Source organism: Thermothelomyces heterothallicus, assembly GCF_042370625.1.
Source record: "Thermothelomyces heterothallicus CBS 202.75 unplaced genomic scaffold P884_scaffold_4, whole genome shotgun sequence".
In the NCBI taxonomy this organism is placed as follows: domain Eukaryota; kingdom Fungi; phylum Ascomycota; class Sordariomycetes; order Sordariales; family Chaetomiaceae; genus Thermothelomyces; species Thermothelomyces heterothallicus.
Window position 1 is genome coordinate 785,921 of NW_027192565.1, and position 27,042 is coordinate 812,962.

The 27,042-nt window shown below is 57.5% G+C and overlaps 9 protein-coding genes across 9 annotated transcripts; 5 read left to right on the forward strand and 4 right to left on the reverse strand.

The window, feature by feature from the left end:
- Positions 1 to 634: 634 nt before the first annotated feature.
- P884DRAFT_267574 (uncharacterized protein) lies at positions 635 to 3,502 on the forward strand (the record flags this gene model as incomplete). The annotated part of the gene is made up of 6 exons (XM_069442121.1): positions 635 to 757; positions 832 to 1,077; positions 1,310 to 1,412; positions 1,507 to 2,560; positions 2,642 to 2,810; positions 2,897 to 3,502. The coding sequence occupies 6 exons, from the start codon at positions 635 to 637 to the stop codon at positions 3,500 to 3,502; spliced, it is 2,301 nt and encodes a 766-aa protein (XP_069300093.1).
- A 1,183-nt stretch (positions 3,503 to 4,685) lies between these two features.
- On the reverse strand, positions 4,686 to 7,503 carry P884DRAFT_193262 (WD40-repeat-containing domain protein; the record flags this gene model as incomplete). Its single annotated transcript, XM_069437741.1, has 2 exons — positions 4,686 to 5,652; positions 5,735 to 7,503. 2 exons carry the CDS (start codon positions 7,501 to 7,503, stop codon positions 4,686 to 4,688), a joined length of 2,736 nt encoding a protein of 911 aa, XP_069300094.1.
- A 2,713-nt stretch (positions 7,504 to 10,216) lies between these two features.
- Positions 10,217 to 12,442, reverse strand: P884DRAFT_267576 (uncharacterized protein; the record flags this gene model as incomplete). Its single annotated transcript, XM_069442122.1, has 2 exons — positions 10,217 to 10,319; positions 10,425 to 12,442. The coding sequence occupies 2 exons, from the start codon at positions 12,440 to 12,442 to the stop codon at positions 10,217 to 10,219; spliced, it is 2,121 nt and encodes a 706-aa protein (XP_069300095.1).
- A 2,210-nt stretch (positions 12,443 to 14,652) lies between these two features.
- Positions 14,653 to 15,344, forward strand: P884DRAFT_176489 (uncharacterized protein; the record flags this gene model as incomplete). Its single annotated transcript, XM_069437322.1, has 3 exons — positions 14,653 to 14,746; positions 14,864 to 14,967; positions 15,105 to 15,344. Coding segments are annotated over 3 exons (438 nt in total), but the record flags the coding sequence as incomplete, so codon positions are not given.
- Positions 15,345 to 15,535: 191 nt separating this feature from the next.
- Positions 15,536 to 15,862, forward strand: P884DRAFT_256214 (uncharacterized protein). The gene has a single exon (XM_069441049.1). It carries the CDS (start codon positions 15,565 to 15,567, stop codon positions 15,853 to 15,855), a length of 291 nt encoding a protein of 96 aa, XP_069300097.1. The 5' UTR covers positions 15,536 to 15,564; the 3' UTR covers positions 15,856 to 15,862.
- Positions 15,863 to 16,837: 975 nt separating this feature from the next.
- P884DRAFT_256215 (Cys/Met metabolism PLP-dependent enzyme-domain-containing protein) lies at positions 16,838 to 19,185 on the forward strand. The gene is made up of 6 exons (XM_069441050.1): positions 16,838 to 17,286; positions 17,379 to 17,433; positions 17,502 to 17,584; positions 17,663 to 18,023; positions 18,095 to 18,757; positions 18,817 to 19,185. The coding sequence occupies exons 1-6, from the start codon at positions 17,243 to 17,245 to the stop codon at positions 18,973 to 18,975; spliced, it is 1,365 nt and encodes a 454-aa protein (XP_069300098.1). The 5' UTR covers positions 16,838 to 17,242; the 3' UTR covers positions 18,976 to 19,185.
- Positions 19,186 to 19,503: 318 nt separating this feature from the next.
- On the forward strand, positions 19,504 to 20,491 carry P884DRAFT_193782 (uncharacterized protein; the record flags this gene model as incomplete). The annotated part of the gene is made up of 3 exons (XM_069437780.1): positions 19,504 to 20,023; positions 20,130 to 20,222; positions 20,292 to 20,491. The coding sequence occupies 3 exons, from the start codon at positions 19,504 to 19,506 to the stop codon at positions 20,489 to 20,491; spliced, it is 813 nt and encodes a 270-aa protein (XP_069300099.1).
- Positions 20,492 to 21,096: 605 nt separating this feature from the next.
- On the reverse strand, positions 21,097 to 22,277 carry P884DRAFT_290174 (uncharacterized protein; the record flags this gene model as incomplete). Its single annotated transcript, XM_069444044.1, has 3 exons — positions 21,097 to 21,134; positions 21,247 to 22,121; positions 22,189 to 22,277. 3 exons carry the CDS (start codon positions 22,275 to 22,277, stop codon positions 21,097 to 21,099), a joined length of 1,002 nt encoding a protein of 333 aa, XP_069300100.1.
- A 1,210-nt stretch (positions 22,278 to 23,487) lies between these two features.
- P884DRAFT_318819 (uncharacterized protein) lies at positions 23,488 to 26,890 on the reverse strand (the record flags this gene model as incomplete). The annotated part of the gene is made up of 6 exons (XM_069445346.1): positions 26,415 to 26,890; positions 26,243 to 26,334; positions 25,997 to 26,082; positions 25,828 to 25,831; positions 25,763 to 25,787; positions 23,488 to 25,703 (listed from the first exon to the last, which is right to left on the reverse strand). Exons 1-6 carry the CDS (start codon positions 26,494 to 26,496, stop codon positions 23,488 to 23,490), a joined length of 2,505 nt encoding a protein of 834 aa, XP_069300101.1. The 5' UTR covers positions 26,497 to 26,890.
- Positions 26,891 to 27,042: the final 152 nt, after the last annotated feature.

The window sequence follows — 27,042 nt, forward strand, 5'->3', positions numbered from 1 at the left end:
CTCGCAGTAAAAGGGTCGGCCGCGGCAGACCAATATTCCACTTTTGCCTATCTCCCTACTCTACCCGCGCCCCGCCCTTCTCCCTCCTTCATTCCCAAAAGAACTGTCCCGGTGTTGCTGTTGTTGCGACTTCCATCGGATTTCATCAGAGCGCCGCACCACGACTATATTTTCATCAATCCCAAACCACCAGTAGCCCCAGCGCGTACCTGCTGGCCTTTTAAAGAGGTTGCTTTTCCGCGATCGGTGCAGCAGGTTGAGTGCATCAAGCTTCGCAGGATTATTTGGTTCGCTCGCGATTCTCGCAAGAGAGGCGTGTTCCGGGCCAGAGAAAAACTTTTTTCTGCACCTCTTTCCATTTCTGCAACCGGGCAAAGCTTTATTTCACGCTGGATTCCTGCGCCACTACACTTGCGCTCGTCAGGGTCTCGTAATCCGCTGATCGCAGCCTCGCAAAGAGCGCAGCACCGAAGGCTAGAGAGGGGTTCGATAGCCACCGTACATTCGTGAATTTGCCCAGGACCATCCATGGCATAGACCTTCCCGCCTGGCAACTTGGCTCCCGTATCGCGAAAAGGCGGGCTTCGTCAAGAACTATTATTCCTTGGTCAATCACCACCCGCCAGCATTCACCATGGCATCGACAGTTGTAGCGGAGCTGGAGGCTGGCCTGCAGGCGATGCTCTCGCTGAAGCCTCCTGGGGTATCGGGGTCTCGCATCACGAACATCACGGCGCTATGTGTCGCCAATGTCCAGGTGAGCAGCACCGCTCCTCGCGAATCGAGTGGACCGCCAGTTGACAGTGCTAACGTTGCTGCTCTTCTTGCCAGTACGAATCGGTCCTGATCCAGAAGCTCTTCACCCACTTCAAGAAAACACCTGGCACACACAAACTAGGAGTACTCTACGTAGTAGACTCTGTAACGAGGAAGTGGTTGGACCAGGCCAAAGCTCAAGGGCAAACGCCGAGTCTCTCGGCGCCAGACGGAACGTTCGCTGCTGGCGTGCATAGAGTAACAGAACTGATACCCATCTTGATGAACGACATCATTGCCACGGCGCCAGAAGACCAAAAGGTACGCAGAGAACATCGCATTGAATGCCACCTGATTCCTAGGAATATACATACGCCAGCAATATGTGAGGGACAAGCCCAAAAATGACCGTACTCTCGCGACTCCGACCGCGACAAAAGGGGGGGGTCATGGGCCAGGGCAATGCATCTCCAGCTTGCCTCGCCTGTGCTTTGAGACCTCGTACTATTGCTGTCGATCATGGATACGTGCTCACACGGATTGGTGCTCGTAGGAGAAAATAAAGAAGCTGGTTGATATCTGGGAGAAGGGCCAGACGTTCCCTCCTTCCATGGTCAACTCGTTCAAGGAGAAGCTGAATGCCCCGAGACCAACGAGTAGGTTCACCCTGACATTGTCCTCACCGCTTTGCCTGGCGCATGGCGAAAGATGGCGTACGATTTGCTCTAACCTTTCTACCCCTGTCGACAGACCAGTCGACAGACCAGTCGACAACACCGCCTGGCAGCCCTCCTCCCAGCCTCCTAGGCTCGCTTGGTCCTGGTAGCAAACCAGAAGCAGCGCCAGCGAGCCAGGCCGTTCCCAACAGCATCCTGGACAAGCTCGCGAGCATTGCACGCCAGAATGCGTCGTCTGCGCAGAGTAATCCCAACCTGGCAGCCACTGCGCCTGCGCTGACCCCGGCGCCGGCGTCTACCCCGACCACCGCGCCCGTACTTAATGCATCTGGTGCACCGCCTAGTAACGGCCCTATTCAGCCTGTAAACGTGCCAGGGCTGCCTTACGGCAACACCACCACCACCACTGCCAACAACAACAACAATATCACCAACGCTAACGCCAACGCCGCCAACGCCTTCCCGCCGGCCCCGCCGGCGCAGGCCGGCCCTCCGGCTGCTCCAGTTGTTCCGGCCGCGCCGGTCGCGGTCCCCCCGCCCCCAAGTGGTCCAAGTAATCCGGCTGCCGCGACGGTCCAGCTTGTCGCCGCCTTGGCTGCTCAGGGTATCCCTATTGATAAGATTGCGGGCGTAATCCAGATGATGAACCAGACGGGCGCCCTGGCTGCGCCGGCTCCGCCTCAGATGCCCCAGCCTACGCAGACCGGCTACGCTGCACCTCCCCCCATGCCCGGTGCTGTCCCCGGCCCTGCTCCTTGGGACGCTCGGCCCGAGGGCGCGCGTGATCGCACCGGCTATCGTGACGGTATGAGGTCACCAAACCGGCCAAGGGGTAGGTCCAGGTCACGATCTCCTTCTCGTTGGGATCCCCGGGGCTCTCCAAGGTCGCGTGCGAATGATCGCGGTTTTGATTACGGCCGTCCCGGCTCGCCCGGCCGTAACCGTGCCGATGACCGGGATCGGCGCGGACACATGTCCGAGTATCGTCAGCGGTCACCCCACGCACGTCATGGTGACGGCCCAGGCCAGGAGCCCCCCCAGCAGGAGAAATGGGTCGAGTACGACAACAGCCTCCCTAGCGGCTGCATCAAGGTGTACAGCCGAACCCTTTTTGTGGGCGGTGTAACGTGAGTACCGAGATGGCCGTAGCGCAACCTCCCTATCCGTCTCTTGTCTGATCGAGACCAGCCAAGCTGACCGGCCCCTAGTTGCTCCGAGCACGAGCTCCGCGAAATATTCAACCGCTTCGGCTCGGTTCAGACCTGCATCGTCAACAAGGAAAAGCGCCATGCCTTCGTCAAGATGTACTATCGCAAGGACGCCGAGCGGGCAAAGGACGCCATGGAGGATATGCGCGGCCAAGAGTACAACCTGAGGGTATGCGTTCTCCCTCGCTCCTCCTCCCCCAACATTCTGCTCCTATCTAAGCTGCGCCTCGGCTGACAATACCTACAACAATATAGACACGATGGGGTGTCGGTTTCGGCCCACGGGATTGCAGCGACTACCAGAGCGGCATCAGCGTTATCCCCATCCACAAGCTGACCGAGGCCGACCGCAAGTGGATGTTAACCGCACCCTACGGCGGCTCCGGCGGCCGCCCCATTGTCAGCGGTATGTGCGTCGAGGAGCCCGACATCGAGATCGGTGCCGGCGTGTCGTCCAAGGCCATCAGCCGCCGCATGCAGACCGACAAGGGCGGCAACCACGGCCCAAAGTCGAGCAGACGCGCCGAGGACGAGTCATCTGCCGGCGGATTCGGCGGTGGGCATGGCCACGGTGGCTACATGGGCGGCGGCGGTTCCGGTCCTGGCGGAGGTGGTAACATGGCTGCTGGCGGTCCCTCGGGCGGCCGGTGGCGCAACAAGGGCGGAGACAAGCACCACGGTGGTCTAGCCGGACGCGATCAGAGGAGAGGCGGTGGTGGTAATGGTGATGACCGCAACAATAAGGGTGGAAACAACGACGAACCCATCGTCATGGGTCTGCCCGCGGGTATTACCATGGGCCCCAACGGCATCAACTTACCACCCAACTTCACCTTTGGCACAACTGCCTCGCAACCTTAGCCTCGGGCCATGGTTGCGAGCGGTGCCCTTAATGATGGCGCAGTCATGACTGGGGTCGGAAACAGGGGTGTTCTCTTAACAAGAGATTTGTGATTGCGGCAATGAGCGGAGGGTTCAGTGATAAGGGATTGTTGTCAAGAGAGAAGAAAATGGGGAGATCAGGTCAGGACCGCGGGAATGGGGTGCGAACCGGGTTTTGTCTTCCTGGCGTTCAGGGGATTGGGGATGTTTAGGGACGCTCACGTCTCCAGCTCGGGGGGGTGGAGGAAAAGTTCACTTTCCAATAAGGAGGTTTTCATGGTTCTTTCCTTTTGCCTTGCCTTCTTCTAGATTCATCATTGCTGCTGCATGTGTATACACAATTTTTTTTCTTGTTTCTTCATTTCTTTCCTTGGCACTACCTGTCACCGGTGGGGGGAGAGAGGGTGGCTTCAGAACGACATCATGTGGCATCGGCCAGCTAGTTCAGGGAAGCGTTGAATTGAAACTCCTAGAGTGTCGCCTCGGGGTTGGCACCGGGGAGTGCCGAACGTGAGAGAACCTACTGGGCTTCAGGTTTCGGGATGACGCTGTGATCTTATGTCGTGGGAATTGCTTGCCTGTAGAAATAATACCTCCTCGCTCTCCTGGAAGGTGGAATCGGATTTCTCTCTCTCTCTCTCTCTCTCTCTCTCTCTCTCTCTCTCTGTGTGTGTGTGTGTGTGTGTGTGTGTGCGTGCGTGTGTAGGAACGAGTACCCTCGTTATTCTACCTTGGCCGGATTGTGGCGGCATGCTCCCAAAGATGATCATCAAGAGCGATTGGGGCAGTCTCTCATGATGCCCAACAAACCCTGCCACCATCTGCTCCTGGGCGCACTGTTGTGTGTCTAGGGTATGCGAGGGTTTTACGTTTTCTTCCACTGATGAGCACTACGGAGTCGCCCCCAGAACGTTCCACGAGCACCAAAACGGAGGTTCCACAACTGGTTCCACTGAGCAGTATATACGGATAACTTAGCTTAGACGACAACCACGATTCTAAAGATACCTGGACAGCAAGAGATTCCGTGAGACATGATTTCACCAAGGAGAAAACCGCCATAGAACATGATCAGCACCCAGGAGAGAGCTGGATGTGATGATGACGAATGTTTGGTTCCTACATCTCTAGATACGCCGGCTCGCTCGCCTCGCAGCAAAATCTACAATACACAACAACAACATGACATTCCCTCTCCGTACAGACGGACCCACTCCTCTTCCTTAAAAAGATAGTCGTCTCCCAGCTCCCAATCCACCCCTTCTTCCTCGAGACGAAGCCTAGTCATCTCGTCCACAAAGATATCCAGGCTCTTGTTCCTCGCGTGCAACTCTCCAAGACCGGCGACCTCCTTGGGCGGCCGGAGCGCGATTCCATGATGATCCCGCCTCCTAGCCAAGAAGGGCCTCGGCGGCTTCCAAGCCTCTTGCTGCATCGCCTCCCACCGCGCAAGCAGCGGCTGGCGCGGGTCCTCGTTGAAATGCATGTCACGGCGAAAGAGGTTGGTCTCTGCATATCGCGGGCCTTGGACAACGCCGATGGTAGGGTTGGGGTGACGTTCTAGTTGCAGATTGTCGAGGTAGGCTCGGCCTATAGCCGACCCGAGCTCTGATACGATGGGGCGGCCCTCGGCGTCGTGAGTAGGGGGGGGGGGATCGGGATGGGGGATGATGGCGACCGGGCGCTGTATGATCCTGAAGCCCGTCGACCCTTGGATGGGCACCTTCATGATTGATGTCGGCTGCTCCTTCTCTTCGTCTATGGAGAGCATGAAAACGCGACCGCTTGCATCACCGACGACCAGGCGGGACTTGTCCGGGGAGAACATGCCGGCCGTGACCGGTGCCGGGGCCTCTAGCAGGTGGCGGACTAGCGGCTTTTTCAACGAGCGGATATTCCAGACTTTGACGACCCCGTCCGATGACCCGGTATAGAATCGGTCCGGCGTCGTTCCCCAGGCGGTGAACTTGACGCCGACGTCCTCACGCTCCCGATCGCCGCGGTATTCGTCGATGGGTTCACCATGGCGAAGGACGTGGATCGGCTTATCGCTTAGCGCTGTATCCCATACGTAAGTATTGCCGTCCGTACAACCGGCCGTCACGTAGCAAAACGAGAAGCTATTCGGCCTGGGAGAAAGTCAGTAAAAAAAAAAAAAAAAGTAAGAAAGAAAGAATTGGTCGAGCGATTTTGGGGCCGTGGCAGACTGACATGATCGTAAGCTCGTTCACATCAACAGCCGGACAGTCTAGCGTCATGATCGGGCTAAACGCCTTGACGCCGAACTGGTCCCTGTCGGCCGGCCGGAAGACCCTGATCTGGGTACGCACACTAGGCTCCAGGTCCAGACCCAACGGCGACGTAGCCGCGATGAAGCTCTCTTGGGTCGGGTGCCAGAGCACCTCGAAGACGTTTTGGGTCGTCGCAGACGTGACGCGCCACCTCTCCCCGGTGATGCCGTCCCACAGACACAGCTCGCCCGAATCCCGGCGGTCCTCGGGGATGTCGTTATCGTCCCCGGTCCGGCTCCGAGGCGAGTACCCGACGAGGAGCAGGTGCCTGACCTTGGGAGCCAGGCCCCACTGCATCGTCGCGGGGTAGTACGCCCACTTCTCGGTAGACACTTCTTTGCCCCTCTCGTCAGTAACGCGGGAGCACGAGTACGACCGGAAGCGGCTCCCCGAAATATCGGTAGGATCAATGTCGTATACACGAACCGCATCGGCGGCGACATCGGCGGCGGTAGCAACCATGCCGGATTCGTGCTTGGATGCGACGACGAGATTGACGTTTCCGTCGTGCCTCCACTCGCCCAGGAGAGTCATGGCGGCGCCCGACGGGTCTGCCTTCCAGATCTTCACCGTCCGATCAAAAGAGGAAGTATAAGCCCTGTCGTGGGCCGCGTCGTAGTCGGAGGATACGACCGAGGAGTAGAGCCATGGGTCCTGGCTCTGTCGCATTGCCTCGGTCGAGTTCTCTCCTTTTTCGACGATGGGTCGGACGATCCGATGCTCCGGATAGGCCCGGAGCGTCAGCTCAGAACACGAACCGAGCACCAGGTTGCCCGGCTTGTTGTATTGCTGATTATGGGCGTCGGAGTGCTCGGTCGTGCCGCAAATGAAGCCGTCGTTGGAGACCCAAGTAATGGTGAATATGTCACCGGCGCAGCCCGTCCACTCGGCTCTCTTCTCCAGATCATCCTCACGACATTTCCGGAATTCGTTGGTGAAGTTCTCGAGACGCCTCATCGATCCCATGCCCCGCTGTCCGGATATTTCTCTTGCCAGCAGTAGAGAGTGAACCCTACTTGACCGAATCAGACCGCCTCGCTGGTCGTGGCCATCCCTCCGAACAGAAAGGATTGCCGGCGCGGAGGTGGTTTTCTGGTCCAAGAGGTCGCGGATCAGATTGTCCACATCCTCCCTTACCCTCCCCGGAAGGGCCTCCCGCTCGAAGGCGTCCAAGACCGATGGGATAAACGTCGGATTCTTCCTAAGCACCTTGTAGAGGTCCTTTTTCGGGTCCTTTCTGGGCGTCTTCGGTAACCGTAGCGTCCGGCGCGTCAGGTGCTGGAGGTATCTGATCTCGTCGGCCGAGAAATCGACGTGGAAGGCAATAGGGTTGGCGAGTTCGGTAGGGTCGAGGCCGATGAAACCCCGGGTGCCGGCGATGATTGACTTCCTCTGCGCCGCTGTTACGTAGGGACGTCGTCGCAGGGAGAACCACGTCGAAGCCGAGTCGGCCGTTCCTCGTCCTCGCCAGACCGATGCATGAGCCTCCGCCCTCCAGTCATGCTGTGTGCTTCGCTGCTGTTCTGTAGACGCGAAGGTTAAGGCTGGCTTGAACGGCGGGGGTTGTGCGGTGGCGAGCGCAGGTTGCTCGGCTGAAGATGCTGAAGGCGCTGGCTCTCGGATCGCGGCTTGGGGTGACCTGATTGCTAGTGCGGACGGACTAGCTCGTGGCGACTGGGGCGGAGGCATGCTAGGTGCGGCACTGGGCGGTCGGAGTGCGGCCCCGGGCGAGGCAGACGGCGATTCAGAAACCTTTGATGGTGGGATCCCGCCGGGCAGCTGCGGCGCGGGTGGCTGCCCGGCACTGGGATTTTGGGGGCGCGCCGGGGGCTTTGGGGCTATCTCATTGTCGTCGTCGTCATCGTCAATGATTATGACCTCCGGGCGAGTCTTCGACGCTTTTGCTGTAGCCCGGCTTGTGTGCGGCGCCGAGCGCGCCCCGTTCGGTCCACTGAAGCCATCCGAGGGCACCGGTGATGGGATTGCGGGTACAGGAATTGGTGTGGTTGAGATCTTGGGGGGAGGTAAGGGTGCAGAGACGGCGCGGGATGGCTGAGGTTGGTGTAGTGGTAGGCCCGGGACCGGGATCGGGACGGGCGTCTCAACTCGAGCTCGGAAGGTCGAGGCTGCCGTGGTGCGCGGGGGAGCGTAGGGATGAGAGGATTGGCTCGGAGGGATCTGAGCCCAGGAGCTAGGGCCGAGAGGAGGGACAAGCTTGTGGTAATCCTGCGCGAGGAAGGCCGAGTTAGCTTTCAAGGCCACTCTTGCCGGCTCGATTCTTCAGAACTGCCCGGGGACGCTGCCGCTGCCATACAAACAGGGCCGCAAAGGTAGCCCTGAGACTGGAATTGGCGGCATCGAAGCCGAGCAGAAGAGGCTGCCGCCGCCCGGGAAAAGGAAAGGGGGGGGGGGGTTTGCAAATGGACCGGAAAAAGGAATTGACACTTACTTGCTTCCCTATCGATCCTCTCGATCCTATCGATCCTATCGAGCCTATCGAGCCTATCGAGTGGGCGTCCGATTTCTGGCGGTGCAGGAGGGGGGAGCCCGGGGCTGGCGTTTGATCGAGCCGGACTCGCTTCGCTGGCGGTTCGGATACGGCGTCGACCCCGAGCAAGGCCGCCGAGAGGGCCGCCGAGAAGGCCGCCGACGGGGTTGAGGTAGGGGGACCCAAGGCCTGCCTAGAAGTACCGGTTAACAGGGATGGTTCGCTCGACAGTCCGACATGTTATGGCATGTATGGCGGCAACTTCGCGAGGCGGGAGAGGGATAATGGCGGCCTACAGCAGCCGTTTGAGCTCCCCGAGGCCAGTAAACCGCACGCCATCGAAGAATGTCGTCGTTTAGGATATTCTAGTAAACTAAAAGAAACGCGTACATTATAATCACGCGTCAGTAATGCATTTTACATACCTCGATTCCATTAAAGGTTGTTTAGGTCCGTTGTCGTGTTAGCTGTTAAAGTTTGGTCGGTTAAATCAAGGGCTAAGGGAAAGTAAACTATGTATTACACTAAACAATCATTTACTGATAAGATAACTAGATTAGATATACTCTATTTTATATAATATATAAGTAAAACTAATTAATCACATAATATTATTAATTATATTTTAAAAGAATACCAGTATATTAAGTCATAAATATTAAAATATAATATTATTTAAAATATATTTATATTTATATTATTTATATTTATATCAAATATTAATATATTTTTATTATTTTAAAAATATTCTTATTAACTATGATCTTTTAATAATGCTAAGTATATAATCTACATATTGTTAGAGCATATAATACTTAGATTACTACTGATATAGCTATAAGAAATACTTTATAAATGCTTGATACAAGGTCATCAAGTGGTAAGAGGTTGATTGCTCTTCTAAGTGCGAAAGGGAGAAAGGAAATAGAAGGACATGATTATGTGATATCGCTGTCAATCGACTTGCGATCGATAGTGGCCAACGCCTTTATCAGCCTCCGTTATATAACAGCTCGGCTCTCTTCTCCTTCTATAATACGCATTAGAAGGCCAGAGCTCGGGCTATATATGCAAAGGAGCCATCGAGGTTCCCCAACTTAAACCTGGAAGAGCGGATCAACTTTAGCAAGAATTAACGAGAGCATTTACTTGTCTTACCTTTTCAAGTGACTTACTTTTTCTCTCCGTACAGAATTTAGAGAGGTAAGCGTGGTCGCGAACGGCTTATGCCTTGATCCGCGACCTTCACAAGCCAGCCCTGCTGTATCTTTCAACATGGCACCGAAGGGCCGTTAACAGCACGAGCCGGGGGGTTGGGGGGAAAGTAGGGATAGTACGCAAAGTATAGGGCTTGTCGTACTTTAGGACAGGATAAATGAGTGCGTATCTCGTTCTTTTACGTTAATACGTAGCAACCGGCTTCACTCTCCCTCTTAACGACTGTCTATTGCGACATTTCGGTATTCTGCATCGTAGCCGAGCTTGAGCAAAATACGTCATCGTAGATCCATGTCTTAGCTTCAAATAGCGCCAGGACACATCCTCTTGCCTTGAATCCGCTAGTGAGCGATCATGAATGGTTCTCTTGCGACCAAAGATGCGAGCGGGCTTGTATGCAATTGTGGCGTGCTTTCAGAGGCCCCCGATGCACCCCACAAATGCGGTGCATTCGCAAGACCTCGAACCACTGGCACAGAGCGGTTCACGTGATAACGCGACATCTCCATGGCAATGTAAGCTTACGTAGCCCACCGTAGACTTATATCCCTTTAAAGTAATGAATACACAAACCGCTAGGGGTTAGAGTAAGTAACAATAATATATTCAGAATGAACCTTCCCATTGCAGCCACATCGCCCATTGGCCCACTCATCCAAGAAATATAGGACCAAAAAATCGGTAGGTAGGAAAAGATTAGAGCTTGGGTTTCACATTTGCATTGGCAGCAATCTCCTCGTACATGCGGTCAATCTCCTTCCGGAAGGCCCTGGCCGCCTGGGGCCGCTTGAGCTTGAGCCTGTTTTTTTTTGGTCTCATGTTAGCATTGCCGTCTCGATCAGACACACACACACACACAGAGAGAGAGAGAGAGAGGAGTGGATGGAAGGATGGAAGGGCTTACGTAGGGGTCAACAGCTCGTTCTCAATGGTGAACGGCTCAATGTCAAAGATGCAGTTCTTAACTTTCTCGAAGCTGTTGAACTTGTGGCGCGTGCCGATCTGGTCCAGCAGCTTGAGGAAGGCGCCTTTGACGCGCGGGTCGTTGGCGGCCTCGCGGAGGGCGTCCTTGTCCTCGGCGGCAACGGATTTCTTGAGGATCTTGCTGGCATAAGGGGCGAAGGTGGCCGGGTCGATGCCGAAGACGGCGACGAGGCACGACTCCTTGGGGTCGCCGTGGACAAAGGCGGTGGCGATCAGGTTGGTGGCGCCCATGTAGACGTTCTCGATGCGCTCGGGCGAGATGTACTCGCCTTGGGCGAGCTTGAGCACGTTCTTCTTGCGGTCGATGATCTTGAAGCGGCCCATCTTGTCGACCTCGACGATGTCGCCCGTGTGGAACCACCCGTCGGGCTCGATCGCCTTGGCCGTCTCTTCCGGGTTGCGGAAATACTCCCGGAAGATGACGGGTCCGCGCATCAGCAGCTCGCCGCGCGGGTTCGGCTTGTCCTCGACCGTGTAGTCGTAGTCGGGCACCGACTCGATGCAGAGCTCGACCGACGGGCACGGGGGGCCGATGTTGCCCGTGGTGAAGTCGCCAGGCAGCTGGACGGTGCCGACCGCGTACGTCTCGGTCATGCCGAAGCCCTGGACAAAGTTGTTGCCGAAGGCGGCGCGGAGGAACTGGTGAACGTCCGGGTCCAGCTGGGCGCTGCCGCTGACCATGGTCCGGGCGCGCTGCAGACCCACCGCCTTGAGGACCTTGGGGGTCCAGACGCGGTCGTACAAGAAGTGCTTGTTGGTCGCCTGGCCCGGGGGCAGCTTCATGTTGGCCTTCTTTGTGTTGATAACGCGGCGCGACAGCGCTCCCTTGAACCCGTCGGCCTGGATCGTGGCCGCCTGGATGGCCGAATTTATGCGGTTGAACAGGCGGGGCACCGACATGAATCCCGACGGCCGCAGTATCTTCATGTCCTCGATCAGGCCGGCGACGTCGCCATGGAAATACCCGATGCTAGCACCCTCGGCCAGCGCAGTCTGGTCCGTCATACGGCCATAGATGTGGGCCAAGGGAAGGTACGAGATGTGAACGTCGCCCGGCAAGACGGTCTCGTTCGTGCGGGCCGCGGTGATGCCGGCCACGCCGTTCTTGTGGGTGATGAGGACGCCCTTGGGGTCGCCCGTAGTACCGGAGGTGTAGTTGATGGTCAGGACGTCGTCGGCCTTGGGAGGGCGCATGGCGCGGCCGGAGCGAGCGCCGAGCGCCTCGACCTCGGCCATGGAAAACACCTGGATGCCGACGCTGGCGGCGGTGGCATTGAGCAACTCCCTCTTGGAGTGGCCTGGTGCCTCGCCGGCATCGAGTGGGTCGAGCGAGATGATGATCTTGAGCGAGGGGACGCGCGGCGCCAGTTTCAGCAGGGTCGGGATATGGGGCAGCGAGCAGGCAATGGCCGTCAGCCCGCTGTGGTTGATGATGTACTCGCTCGTCTCGGGGCCGAGCGTCTCGTACAGGGAGACGGGCCACAGGGACTGCGAGAGCAGCGCCAGCTCGGTGATCTGCCACTCGGGGCGGTTCTGCGCCCACAGGCCGACGCCATACTTGTCCTCCTTGACGCCGAGCCGGTGGTGCAGCTCGACGATACCAGCACCGAGGTTCTTCCTCCGCTCGGCCACCTCGGCGTACGTCAGCCAGACATACTTGGGCTCAAACGTCTTGGTGGTGGGATTCCAGGGCCTCCACCCCAAGCACTTGTTCTTGGGATACTGGGCGACCGAGTTCTCAAACAGGTCGTGAACGGTCCTGTGCGCAGGGTCAAACGTCTCCAGAAGCGGGCCGTTTTGAAAGCGCCAATGGCGGTAGATCGGGGTGCGGTTCGGACGCTCGGTGCCGGGGATGGGGAGCGCGTACGGCGAGCCCGCTGGGGGCGGTGTCGCGAGCTCCCTGATGTACGCCCTGGTGTCCTGTGTGCTGGGAGCCATGGCTGAGTGCGGTGCTTCGGGTCTTGGTCGGATTGGGAGCGGGAAGGTGCTTGCGTGGTTGGGGAGACGGGCTCGCAATGCTCAATAACGATATTTGGAGCGGGAGAGGACGCGACGGGAGGCCCTGCGCGCGACGGTCACGTCACAGATTTCTCGGTTGTGGCGTTGGTGAAAAGATATCCAAAGGCGCGCATGGGGAGAGTCAAAAACTCCGAGCGATCCTCTCCTTTTCCGAACAAGAGTCGGCATTCGGTAGCATGTGGTTTCGCTCTGGAGACGTCCTTGGGCCGAGTGCGACAGGGATGGGCGGCCCAGCAGGGAGCGGTTGCTAGTCGCCATTTTGAGATCTCAGCCGACGGTTACTTGGCCTCAAACGGCAAGCGGTGCTCGCCACGCAGGCGACACTGGAAGGGCGCATATTGAAGCTCGGTGATGAGATAAAATTATAGGCATATTTTTTGTCCAAATCTGGAGATTCAGACCTTCTCAAAAAAGTGGAATTTCAAGTCAACATCGCGAATATGCAGAATTATGCTGTTAAGTTCCGCGTACCTGTCGGCCGACTGCACCGAGGGTCTGCCTCGGTTGACACGCTTCATGTGTGGGGTCGGGGTGCCAGTTGTGGAGGTTGTGGAGGGGTCGGGCTTAGCAACCGACAAAGGACGACTGGTCAAGATGGTGAACGTGGGCGGACCCTTCCGAGGACTGCTGCTGTGGGAAGGGAAGGGGGGCGCACTCCAACTTGGCACGGCGTAACTTTCCGTTCTTGGACTTATACAGAGGCGATAGCGGGAAGGTGCGCGTGTCTACACGACAAAAGCACAATGGTCTCAATATTAGTCACAACACCCTCTCCGGTGTACTATAGAGAGTATGTCGCCGGGAAGAAATCAGTTGATTTAGCGAATACATTTGCGAACTGGGGACGCGACACACAGCTACTTGTCCCCATTGGGTAGCTGTTAGTTCATCTCAGCATCGACGTTGGTAACCGCTCCCTCGGACTGGTAATGACCTCGGCTGGGCAGGCCATGCCCCTGATAGTTATTTTCTTGACGAATCTGGTTGTAACGTTATGGCACGTATTTAGCATGGTTCCACAGTGCCCACAGCAGCTTTGACCCCGCGATTCATCCACTGGGGTACTCTAACGCACGGTCCCTCGCTATCACTCGAACATCCCAGGCAGTTAAACTGTATTTGACTGGATATGCTAGATGTGTCTCCACCATTGTATGGCTGACCATAGTACAACCACCACGTCAGGAAGTTGGTAAAACTCCTAGGAAAAAGTAGATAAATAGGGAACTATTACAACTAGGATACGCATTTCATTTTATCTATCTGCTAGTAATATGGTTTATGGTAATTATAGTGTCTTAATTCTAGCTCTGAAGCTTGGTGCACTCTTTAACTTTGGTTCCTAGTAATACCTGATAACAGAAAGCGTTAAACAGGGGGGGAGGGGAGAGAAATAAAAAAACGATAAAAATCTGAAACCAGATTCTGGCCGCAGAGCGCTCCCAGGTAGTCGTGGCTATTGTTTCCTCCAGACACTGGATATCTTTGAACGCATTTCCTGTGCAAATTCAATTACCTCAATCCAGAGTGAAGTTTTCGCAGACTAGAGTCCCTGCCAAAGGTTCCCTCCATCGATCCAATATGTCTTGTTCACGAGAATGAGAGCATGCCTCGCGCTTTTGAGTGGCGGCTCGTTCTGGACATCCAACATGAATCTACTCGAGTAGGGTGGTACTTAATACCCGCCGGCGCAGCGATCACGCTTTAGCGCCAAGAGAACGGGTTCGCATCTGCCGGCGTCAAAGCCAACGTCGTGATGCGCTGCGATTTCAGCCTGTCGCTTGCGCTGTCTTCATTGGTTCTGCCGCCCGGTAACCGTAACATCCGCGACAACGTTCGTGGGGATCTCTGTTTCAGGATGGCATGTATAGATTGTGTCGACAAGCAAAGCAGCTCGTACGAGACGTTCGAGATTCGGGTCGACTTGTGGGCTGCCAAATGCCCATGATCATTCATTTCTGGCGAATATCTCTCGTTTCGCTCCAGGCCCCGGTTCTCTCACCTTTCCTGTAGTTCTTGGCTTTTGGTTGCTCCGTTTTCGACCTCTTTCGTCTTGTTCAGTATTTCTTGTTAGTGTTATTTATTTCCACGCTGGTCATTGCTCGTCTCCTGCCCAAAGAAGCACCATGATGAAGCTCGCAAACCTGTCGTTTCCCTTGATGGTGATCCTCAGGACCATCCAGGGCCTCTTTGCCCTCCTGGTACTCATCCTCTCCGCCATTGGTAAGGACCACCGAGAGAGAGAGAGAGAGAGAGAGAGAGAGAGAGAGAGAGAGAGAGAGAGAGAGAGAAGATGTGGCCAGTCGGAGGAGTCAAGCTGACACGAACATTCGACAATAGTCGCGAACTGGTACAACACATCGACAAACTACCTGCCACCATCCCAGATCAGCTTCCTCCTATTCGCCGCCGTATGGTCTATTCTCTCCATCTTCTGCATCGAAGTCCTCCCGCGCTTCATTCAACGCCGTACGTCTGCCGTTCCCCCCCTCCCACTCCTTCTTCCTTCCTCCCAACCGGGCCTTCCGTTCCTCCTCCCTCCCGACTAACACAAAACCAAAAAAAACGCACAGTCCCCAAGACATACATCGCCGCTTCTCTCGACCTAACCAACACCCTCTTCTACCTGGCCGGCTTCGCCGCCCTCGCCGCCTTCCTCAACAGCCTGCTCTTCTGCCGCGGCGACGTGTGCCGCGCGGCCCAGGCCGACGTCGCCTTTGGCGCCTTCTCGTTCGCCACCTGGGCCGCCTCGGCCGCCCTGACGTGCACCGAGGTCGTCCGGGCCAGGCGGGCGGGCGGCGGGTCGTCGCCGTCCGCGGCGGGAAGCGCTCCCGCCATGGAGCAGACCGCGTAGGATATTGCTTTACCGCGCTAGGGTGGCTTCATCGACACGCGAGTCGGACGATGGACAACGCCGCGGTTGAGCAGGGGGAGAAGGCGGTGGGGGTGGTGGGGGATGGGAAGGGACGGGGAAAAAAAGGGCCCCCGATGATGACGTGATGAGTAAATGTTTGACACGGGGCAGGGGGAGGGGGCCGCACATGCTCGGGTCGGCCCGCCCGCTGACGAGTAACCTTATCGGCATCTTTGTTTTTGGCTGTCTGGATCGATCGGCTGGTGCGTCGGCGGCAACATTTCACATAGGGGTGGCTAGTTTGGTCTTGGGTGCTTACGACGCTGTCAATCAGCATAGCCTTGATGGCTACTGTTGCGGTACAGACGGCTACGAAATGGGGTATTTACGACGTTCTGACTATCTTGGGGCACGCTTGGATCGCGTCGATTTTAGATATACGGGGATATCGATTTGCGGGTGTACAACAATGAGTTGACTGAACGGGGAACTCCATTTCCCACATTAACAGGACCTGCTACCGAGCTATGGTGTTTCTTTTGATCCAATCCGCGTTGTCGGGTCGTGGATCGCGTGGTGGCCGGTTGGGAACTCCTGCGTAGGGTGGACAAGTTGTGGTACGCTTGAAACTGCAACGAGCGATCCCGGGTGGTTGGAATATTCCGTAAAGGCTCGAAATGCCTTTCCAGGTCACTGAGTGAAGTCAGCCGCTGCTTTGAGGCACTCGGCTGAAGTGGAACCAACCATGTGAGGGACAGGAAACTCCGATTCGCAATGCGGGCCTATAATGACACGACAGTGCCTAAGAACTTCTTAGCTCGAAGCTTTTCCTTTTTCAAGGCTCCCCAACTAGCGAGCATGTAAGTGATCGACATAGAGGGTTACATGAGTGTGCATACAGCGCGCAGGTGCTCTGCCCCTACACAATACGTCAAGCCCATACCCCGCGCCATTGTGGACCGTCCCAAGCACGGGGATGCGGGATGCTCGAACCCCCTTGCATCATTGCTCAAAGTCGAGCAAAGTCGAGTCTGACTGGGCGTCCGCACGTGGTTACCTGACGGAAGCAAGTTTTGAAGTTTTAGCAAAAGTTTCTCAGTCGTGTGCACGTGTTCTGCGAGTGCAGAGTAGGTAGGTACCTATATAACGTTACACATTTCGTTACGTAGAGTAGTACCCAGTAGGGTAGCCAGCAAGGTTAGCTCCGATGACCGGGCATGGCGGGGCCGACTTGAGCTCTAACACAGCAATTCCCGATAACGATAAGCAGAACCTGGGGGAATTCGCCCTGGAGTAGCGCCATGACGAATGCGCTCGGCTTCTCTCCAAAGGGTGCCACTCCCGGAACGCAGCGAAGCACGGCCTGGCCGGCTCGCCTCAAGGGCGAATAATTTTGGCCTAGGTGCGAACCTGGGGGAGGAATGAGATCGTGACGGGGGGGAATGCCCCGCGCCATCGAGCGATGGCGCAATTGCGTGCTCTGAGCCTCACCCCACTCTCGCCCCCAAAGCAAACACACACCACTGGAAGGACACCCCGCCATCCGTAGCAAAAATTGACACACGGCGGCATGGCCAGGGCGTTTTCGGGTTGAAGAACACGGCGTGGAGATCGGCTAGTCGAGAACCGGGCGTCGCGGCGCGTGGGGAGGGAAAGGGGGAAGTAGAAATAGGCAACCCAGTCGCCAGTTGCGGTTCCTGTCCCTTTCGCTCGTCCCGTCTTCGTCTTGCCAGTTCCCATCCCGCACCTTCCTTGTGGCCGAACCCCTCCCCTCCTTTTCAACGAACAGAGCTACTCCTGCTGTTTCTTGCATTTGTGATACCCGCTGATACCCTTTTTCACGTTCAAAACTCGAATTGGTCACCATGGCTGCTCCCCACAAGTTCGAGACGCTCCAGCTCCACGCAGGGTACGTGTTGCCCCAGGCGACGCTTTTCCTTTTTCTTGGGGAAGAGCTGGCAGCACCGGATGAAGGGCTGGAAAAGACTAATAGCGCAACAGGCACGAGCCCGACACGGCTTCCAATTCGCGGGCTGTTCCCATCTACGCCACCACCGTGAGTAACCCCCGTGATACGTACCCGGCCAGAGTCGGGGCGAAAGAAACTGACATGTTTGCGCACAGAGCTACGTCTTCAATGACTCGGCTCACGGCGCCCGCCTCTTCGGGCTCAAGGAGTTCGGCAACATCTACTCCCGGATCATGAAGTGAGTCGCCAACACATGAGAGAGAGAGAAGACGTGAAATCGAGAGCACCAAGGCCCTAGGAAACTGACACTCCCTAGCCCAACGGTGGACGTTTTCGAGAAGCGGATCGCCGCTCTCGAGGGCGGTATTGCTGCGGTGGCCGCCTCGTCCGGCCAAGCCGCGCAGTTCATGGCCATCGCGACGCTCGCACACTCGGGCGACAACATTGTGTCTACCTCCAACCTGTACGGCGGCACCTACAACCAGTTCAAGGTCCTCTTCTCGCGCTTCGGCATCAGAACAAAGTTCGTCGACGGCGACAGCCCCGAGGACATCAAGGCGGCTATCGACGACAAGACCAAGGCCGTCTACATTGAGAGCATTGGCAACCCGCGCTACAACGTGCCCGACTTCGAGGCCATTGCCAAGGTCGCCCACGACGCGGGCGTGCCGCTTGTGGTATGTGGCGAATAGACGGTGGGGGGAAGCTACCGAGGCGACACGGGAGCTGACGACGATGTTTTGTCTAGGTCGACAACACCTTCGGTGCCGGCGGCTACTTTGTGCGCCCGATCGAGCACGGCGCCGACATTGTGGTGCACTCGGCGACCAAGTGGATCGGCGGACACGGCACCACCGTGGCGGGCGTCATCGTCGACAGCGGCAAGTTCGACTGGGGCAAGCACGCCAAGCGGTTCCCGCAGATGGTCGAGCCGTCGGAGGGCTACCACGGGCTCAAGTTCTGGGACACGTTCGGCCCAATCACCTTCGCCATCCGCGCGCGCGTCGAGATCCTGCGCGACCTAGGCGCCTGCCTGAACCCCTTCGCCGCCCAGCAGCTGCTGCTTGGCATCGAGACGCTGTCGCTGCGCGCCGAGAGGCACGCCCAGAACGCGCTGGCCCTGGCGCGCTATCTCGAGAAGAGCGAGTACGTCTCGTGGGTGTCTTACCCGGGGCTCGAGAGCCACCAGTCGCACGAGACGGCCAAGAAGTACCTCAAGCGCGGCTTCGGCGGCGTGCTGAGCTTCGGCGTCAAGGGTGGCGGCGCGGCCGGTAGCCAGATCGTCGACGGCTTCAAGCTCATCTCCAACCTGGCCAACGTCGGCGACTCCAAGACGCTGGCCATCCACCCCTGGACCACGACCCACGAGCAGCTCACCGACGAGGAGAAGATCAGCTCGGGCGTCACCGAGGTAGGCGGGCCGGTACCTGAGAAAGATGAGGAGGTAGATGCAGCGCTAACGGAACCCAGGACCTCATCCGGATCTCGGTCGGCACGGAGCACATTGACGACATCATTGCCGACTTTGAGCAGTCGTTCAAGGCGGCCGCGGCGACAGCGACGACGCAGGGCGACGGCAGCGCCGTGGCCGACAGGACCAAGTCCGAGCAGGCGCCAACTGTTGTTTAATTGGTCTTGTAGCCTTTGTTTGCAATGCTTAATGAAAGTGAATGTTGGAATGACCTACCCTACTTCGAAGCGTGACCAAACTGTGCATCATCTCAGTATGTCGAGGCAGTGTTGTGTAGCTGTGAAGGAAGCTCTTACTGCCTGACGGATTACAGTACGCAGTGCTGGGCTTTCCCGCCTGAATGGAGTATGTACAGTACGGATTACATATTTACATACATACAATACATTACGGACGTACGGATTACACTCGGCCAAGCCAAGTTCAGTGGGCAAGGAGGGTTGTTAGCAAGTGAATGCAGTTAACTATGGCACGCCTACCAACCAATCACATCCCGCCAATCCAGTAGCAACTTACCACCACCACCTTTGCAAGCCGCATTCCGTCGCCATCAACAAAACCTCCTGAGGTGCTGCATTCTCCAATCTTCACTCCACCACCACCCCGGACTCTGCCCCGAGCGCTGCGCGCGACCTACCACCGGTTGGAAAAGAAGAAAGGAAAAGGAAAAAGAAGAAAAAAAAGAGATGCGGCTGCCTGCCTTAATATCGACCGCCCTCCTAGGGCTTTTAGGGTCCCTCCCCTCGACCGGGGGAGAGAGCACCGGCGGCAGCACGACCACAAGCACAACGACGACGACGACGACGACGACAGCAACGGGGAAGGCGACCATCATCCTACGCATCCCCGGGTCCCCGCCCCTCCTGCCCAACCCGCACCTGCTGCCGGCCTCGACCCGCGCGACGCTGACGGCGCTCGGCGCGTCCCTCTCGGCGCCGCTGTCGGTCCACAACACCTTCGTCTTCCCCGACGTCCCCGCCGGGTCCTACCTGGTCGACGTGCACTGCCCGACGCACGCGTTCGCGCCGCTGCGGCTGGACGTTGGCGCCGGCGCGGCTGGCGTCCGCGCCTGGGAGACCTTCCGGGGCAACGACTGGGGGAACAAGGGCGAGGTGATCCCCGTCGAGGGCGGTGGTGCCCCTGGCGCTGCCGTGCTGGACGTGAAGCCTGTCGGGATAAAAGGGTATTATATGGAACGGAGCAGCTGTGCGTCGTTTTCCTCATCCTTTTTCTTCTTCTTCTTCTTCTTTTTCTTTTTTGTCTTTGTCTTTCTTGAGAGGACTATGCTGACGGAAGCCGGAAAAAAAAACAGTCTCGGTGCTGAGCATCTTCAAGAACCCAATCATCCTGCTCAGCATGGTGAGCATGGCGCTGTTCTTCGGCATGCCCAAGCTAGTGGAAAATAGTGAGTTCGCCTCTTCGAGAAGAATTGGTTGCCAGGAGGCAAGGAATGCCGGTGCTGACAACGGCACAGTGGACCCCGAGATGCGCGCCGAGTGGGAGGAGCGGCAAAAAGAGAACCCGATGAATGCCCTCATGGGCGCCGCGTCCGGCCAGAATGCCAACCCCATGGCCAGCTTCGATATGGCTGCCTTCTTGGCCGGGTCCGGGTCGAGCAACAAGGCGGAGGAGGGCAACGGGAAAGGGAAGGGCGAGAGTCGAAAGAAGAGATAGTTGTATCCCCCTGAGGTTTCGCGATCGGAACCGACAGGGTCACAGGCGAATAGAGCGGTTGTTCCACACAGCAGAACATCACACAAAGAAACCCAACGGCCAAGTACGGCTGCCGGCCAATATCCCGTTGACGGCGACCGACGGTGCCGTGGCGAGAGTGGCATCATTATTAGCGAGGGAGATGCACCTTGTCAGCGGTGTCTATTTTCTCTCCTTCGTCGCAGCGGCCAGGAATTTCTCCGCGTGCATTCTTTTTTTTTTCGGGATCTGATATTCAATCGACTTTACAGGTGAGATTGGCTCAGCAGTAAGCTTAGACTCGAAGTGCTTGTCGCTGTCATAGATGTTATGGCTAATCATGAGCGTCCATTGCAAGCCAGCAATACAGGAGTTGAAAGTGAAGAGAGGAATGCTACGCCGCCATGTAGCCGGATTCGGATTCACAAAGCCAGCCCAAGTTTGCAGTACAGAAACACCAGCCTTACTGTAACAACTCGAGAATAAAGAGGATGTCGCCGCCAACGAATTTCGCGGCACCATCACGCCCCTCGCCGTCGGTGCAGACGCTAAACCTTCAACTCTGCCCATTGCTAACAAACAAAGCCTTAAAAGTCGCCGCCGCCATCGAAATCGGCACCATCCTCTGTTGTTTCCAATGGTCAGCCCACTCACCCAGATTCTCGTCGAAAACAATCAAAGCAGCGAGGGGAGGAGGGAGAGGGGGGAGAGGCCAGGAGGGGTATGGGTATACTCACGGAATCCTTCCTGGTAGGCATCCTCCTGCCCGTCGTGGATCGCGTCGGCGATCAGCGCTCCGCCCAGCAGGCCGGCGCCCACGCCCAGCGCGGCGCCGCCTATCATGCCCATGCCGCCGCCGCCCGACTGCTTGGGCGGCGCGCCGTAACCCCCATGCGGCGGGTACCCGCCGTAGCCTCCGGGTGGGGGATACCCGCCGTAGCCTCCGGCCGGGGGATACCCGCCGTAACCTGGCTGCGGTGGATAGCCGGCGGCGGCGGCGCCGTAGCCGGGTTGCGGGGGGTAGCCGCCGAAGCCTCCGTGCGGGGGAGGAGGAGAGGCGTAGCGGCCGTAACCCGGCTGCGGCGACGGGGCGTGGGGCGCGAAGCCGCCGACGCCGGTACCGGCACCGGCGCCGTGGAGGTGCCCGCCGTGGCTGCTGCCCACCATCTTCTTGCCGCTCTTGAAGAGCTTGCCCAGCAGCCCGCGCGACTGCGGCTCGTCGCCCGGCCGCGGCGGCAGCTGGTTCGGGAAGGGGCTCTGCGCGTTCGCCGCGGCGCGCGCGCGCGCGTCTTCCTCGGCCTGGAGCTGGCGCGCCATCCGCTCGTCCTCGGCCTCGATGCTGCTCTGCGAGGGGCCCGGCGTGGGGCCGCTGCCGCTGCCGGTGCTGCCGGTGTAGGACGCGGCGGCGCCGGTGCTGAGGTACGGGTTGTTGCTGTTGCGGTTGTCGGCCTCGTAGGGGTTCACCTTGGTGTCGGACGGCGCCGGCGTGGAGCCGCTGCCCGGTGTGTACGAAGGCGGAGGGCCGGGCGGGGCGAGGTCGTCCTCCGGGGGACGGGCGGGTTCGGTGGGCTTTTCCCACTGGGATTTCTTGGTGTACGTATTTACGTAGAACCTGGCGATCCAAAGAGTCAGTCGGGTCGGTATGGGAGTCGGGGATCTCGGTGGCGGCATGGGCTTACCATTCCTTATACTGCTCGTTGAACCGGGCCACCCAACCCTCGGGCACCTTGGGCGGGGGAGGACCCGGTGGTGCCTCAAAGTCGGCCATTGTCGCAGCAGAACAAAACGCTGTCTCGGGGGCTGGAAGAGAACAAGAAGAGGAAAAATAGGCTTCTCTCGTGGTTGATGGAAGACAGGTGTACTCGGCGGGTGCGGATGATGCCGCTATCGATTAGATGATGGGAGCCCCGGGTTGGGGTGGTTGTCAACGAAGCAAGGATGGAGGGGCTTAGCTAGGCAAGTAAGCTCGCCTTCTTGTAGGAGGAATGTTTCAGGGCGACAGAGGCCTCCCGGCTGGATCTATACAATCGTGCCAAAAATGAACAGCAAAAGAAGAAGTGGCTTTGAAGCGACCGGAACACTTTCACCTTATTTCCGCGGATCGGTATCACTGGGAAGCGGCGTGCAACGGGGCCCCATCATGTGAGAGAGTACTGTGTAGGTCGGGAGGGGAAATTGCTGGGATCCCATCGCTTGTCAGCATAGCCACCCCTCAGAACCGCTCGGCTCCAACGGGACGGAAGCAGGACCCCGACTGCCCGATCATGCTGGGCACTGGGCACCGGAGAAGATGTTGCGAGTACACGTTATCGCCGCTGGATACCCACTAGTAGGTAGAGACTTGGCTGTGACCAGTTCGCGCCACCGCCATCATTATGTTGCGGAGAATCATTAGCCACAATGTATACTCCGTAGTCCATTACAAGCTGCCACCTGCTGCAGTCAACATAGTGCCAGCAACTCTATTGGATGGACCCTTACATTAAGGAATCGCTTGAATTCAGCTCTTCAGGCCTCACCAAGGTATGTATTGCTGTCTGCTCACTCGCGCCCACAACGCAGAACGCGCGGCCAGGGGGCTGTGGCAGTTGGCACTGCGGCTTTGAGATGTACTGCAGACGCACGCTTTCGCCACTGCCGCCCTGAGTTGTTGCCTGGGTTGGTTCCAAACAATCAAGAGACCCAACACCATTCCCATCCAACTTCCCCCCAGGTTGCGCTCCGTAAAGACAATGCCAGCTTCTGTTTCGAACTAACACTTTCCCCAATTCCCATAAACATGTAACCTATTCTAGGTACCATTGCCGATATTTCCCTTTAGTCCCATGCTTCACCTCCCCCCCCCCCCCCCCCCCTCTCTTATCTAGCAATTTCCATCCGGATGCTGCAGGCTTCGACCAGTGCCCAGACCATGTGCAACTCCGTCCATTTCCCATCCCAGTAAACATCTACCCCGATAACGCCGCGCTGTGAGAAAATCAATAGACATCATTCCTCTGGTGTTCCATCCTCCGATCCCCAAAGAGGTATGCCGCCTCCATGCAGTAAGCTCCGGCACCTGTGGCCATGCGCTTCTCGCTGCCGTAGCAGATGACGACGGCGTCCACAATGCCGCTCAGGATGCCTTCCATTGCTCCGAGGATGCCCCAGCCAATGAAGCTGGCAACCAAGCCAACCACATACGCATAGGCGCTGCCTCGCAGGCCGAGCCCGCTCGGCTGCTCAATCTTGAGCTGCCTCGCCGTCATAACCCAGCCCGCGAAGCCCAAAGCAATGGCCATGATAAACCTAGTCGCATGCAAGATGAGCTTGGCGAGCCGGTAAGGCAGCAACGGCGAGTATCTGTTGCCCTTGGGGAGCGCTGCCGGCGTGAGCGTGGTGGTCGGTCGCTGCGGCGAGAGGAAATCCATCTGGCTCAGGCCCCTGGACGACATGGCCAGCGTCTGCGAGTGAATGGCCGCATATGTCAAGGTCAACGGGTTCGTCAGGGCGGCAATGGGCGCCGGAACGAACGAGTAGGCGAACATGCTGAGGATGTTAGCCAACCGCTGGGGTAGCAACAGCAGCGGAAGGCGAACAGCCAGGGCCAGCAGAGTCGACAAACTGATACTTCCAAAAATGGTCGTCAACGAGTGCCCCAGGGCAGCTGCGACAACTTCCCGGGAGGACGGGGCCGGTACCGCGTTGCGATGGAAGTACCACTGGGAGACGGTCGCTGCTGTGGTGCTCCGCTGGACGCCGGAGATGATGGACAAAGTCCAGATATACATGAGGACAAAGTACACCCCGAGCCACCAGCTCGAAGCGCTGATGACGAACCTAGCAAGTTTGCTCGAAAAGCTGCCACCCAGGAAAACCCGGGTGAACATGAGCAGCCAGATCCAGGTCCAAACCACCACCAGAGCCAGGCATGCCAGGCCGACCAGCACAAGGGCCGAGTTAGCCGCCAAGATCCGGCTTGAAAACTCCAGAATGCCAACTGCTGATTGGAGCGCGTGCCGCCCCTTGTACACCAAGTACAGCCAAACTACCGCAGAGACGGCAGGGACACTGGCCGCCCACCGCATCATGGTATCTTGCAGGCGCGTGCTGCCACTGGTCGGCTGGTAGCTGGAGATGAAGGGGTACAGCGAAAACGATATCAGAATCACTGGTACCGCAACCAGAACCAGCGTCACCAGCGGTTTCACAAACGACCGCAGCGCTGCGAGCCAGACAAGGGAGACGATGATGGACACCAGGGTATCAACGGCCAGGAGGTGGAAGGAGGCCCGCAACGTAGTATAGATGGTGTCTCCAAGCGGCTTGTCCTCCCGGTCCGTGTGCAGCATGACCAGGACGAACGTTGAGAATAGTGACGCTTGGGCGATGAGGTAGAGCCATGCGAAGAAAGCATCATGCTTGAATATCTCGGTTTCAGGATCATGTGACGCTGGGGTGCCGTTCATGTTCGTGTCTAGCGAGCTTGTGGGACGGCGAAGGCCGAGTTCCGAGTCAGCAGACGAGTCTCTTCGGAGCAGTTGCCGCGTTGGGGTAGCAGTCGACTGGAATCTTTGAAAGGCTGGCGGATCGTTATCCGCCCCCGGTTCCATCAACAGGTCCTCGGGCGGTTCGCTCTCGGCGATTGTCGACTCGAGGGCGACATTCTCCATGCCCTTAGCATCAACACTTTCCGCCAGTGTACGCTGATGTGATCCCTTGTGGTTCTTGACCGCCTCTTTGCCTGACGTCTGGCGAAAGGAGCTCTTTGGGCCATTCCAACTACTCTTAATACCCCGAATTCGTTCCCCTACGGCGGACCTCCCTTCGTCCTGACTCTGCTCCAAGGATCCACGGCTCTCATCGTTGTCTGTCTCTGTACTATCCTCGAGTCGGCCGGCCGCAAAGACGCGCCGAGATCGCTGCAGCGCGAACAGATCAGCCGCCTCCTCCTCGTCCTCTTCGTCGTGTTCGAGGGTCGCTTGGAATAACGGTGCATCGTTGGTCGCATAACGAGATCCGAAACCGCCGAAGTTCCCAAACCGCGAGCCACTTGGGTGGTAGGGGTTCCCGCCACCCCTCCCCAAAAACCCACGGCCCCCCGGGCGTGACGCTCTACCATGCCAATCTGTCGGTCGTGGCGCCCCGTCCCCATTATCTTGCCCGGCAAAGGTGGAAAGCCGTGATTGTGATTGTGCGAGGAATCTGGAGGCATCTGCGCACGGTATGAGCGGAGCTCCGGATTCAGAAAGTGCAATGAATAAGGCAACTCACATTCGGAGAACATCTCGGCAGATTCCTATCACCCCCCCTTCGAGGGTGCTTATCTTCACACACACACTACTGGATATGACCGTCACGCAGCGGTGGAAGTATGAGGGGGAAAGTTTGGATTTGAAGCGGGAGGTTGCGGGGCGACAAGTCGGGGTTCGGCACTGCGGGAGCAATGTCTGGCCAAGATGTTGGGCCGATGTAATGATGATCCAGTACTCTTCTCAGGCTACTCACGAGCGGAGCAGCGTCTGGCCCGCAAGGCTTTTGCGATAAAGATGGCGGTAGGTTTGGTATAATTCAAGAGGCAATAGGGTCATGACCTGGAGAGGTGAGGTGCTGTTGTTTGAACTAAAAAAACAAGGTTTTGCAAGGCGAGCATGTATGGTAGGCAGCCGTCCGCTGGTCTTGCTCACGAGGCGGAAGCGAACCACTGGGAAGGCGTGACTGACGGGAAGTTGATGACCACAGGTTGGGACCCACTGACCCGGTGCCGATACGGGAAGGTACCCGTGTGGAGATGCAGCTATGGGCGTGCAGCGGCCGGGGAGCCACTGTTTGCTGCGTGTGGATTACTGTGTGTATGTATCCGTAGTGTATGTATTCCGTACTGGGTAGCGTAGTGTAGCACGCAGTATTACCAGGGCAAGGATACCCATCAACGCCACCTGCAGCAGGGCCTGAGCGGCCTGACAACAAGAGGAAGCACAAGACTGACAACACAGGAGCTCTGACATCTCGAGAGGCCTCGGCTCTTCAGGGACAAGTGCGAGGTAGGCACAGAACTTAGCCGTTCTTGAAAGGCTATTTTTCGGTTGGATAAGACCACATCGCTTGGGGGTCGCCCGCGAAGTCAGGGGTCCAGCTCGTCGTTATCGCGCGGTTGCGTCACCGATTTGCCCTTCCATCAGGTGCTGACCCACGCCGGCCGATCGCTTTGCTTGGTGGAACGTCAGAGCTTCCGGCATCTGCTGTCCACCAAGGATTGGCTAGAGCTTACGGAGGACTTCTTCATGTAGGTACTGGACATACACCAGTGGATCAACTGCCTCTCTCAGACAGTTCCCGAAGCCGAAGTGCAACTTCTAGTGACTGGCCAAGCAATTGTACGGAATACGCTAAGTTAGGTACCTCTCGATAATCAGGCCTCGGCCACCTACGTCTTGCGATTTTCTCGAACCATCTTTATTTTTCAATTTTCGGCTCTGCGCCGAACGGGTTCTCCTACTGCCAACAACAGAACAGCGCATCTTCGACATCTGAGATCGCGACGTGAGCTGAAG

What these genes read in the sequence shown, in the direction of transcription:
- P884DRAFT_256214 (XM_069441049.1), top strand. Translation starts at nt 15,565, where the DNA reads ATGCTCGGGTCGGCCCGCCCGCTGACGAGTAACCTTATCGGCATCTTT.
- P884DRAFT_256215 (XM_069441050.1), top strand. Translation starts at nt 17,243, where the DNA reads ATGGCTGCTCCCCACAAGTTCGAGACGCTCCAGCTCCACGCAGG. An exon ending in ATCTACTCCCGGATCATGAA is followed by an intron (nt 17,585 to 17,662) that starts GTGAGTCGCCAA and finishes GACACTCCCTAG; the next exon opens with CCCAACGGTGGACGTTTTCG. An exon ending in ACGCGGGCGTGCCGCTTGTG is followed by an intron (nt 18,024 to 18,094) that starts GTATGTGGCGAA and finishes TGTTTTGTCTAG; the next exon opens with GTCGACAACACCTTCGGTGC.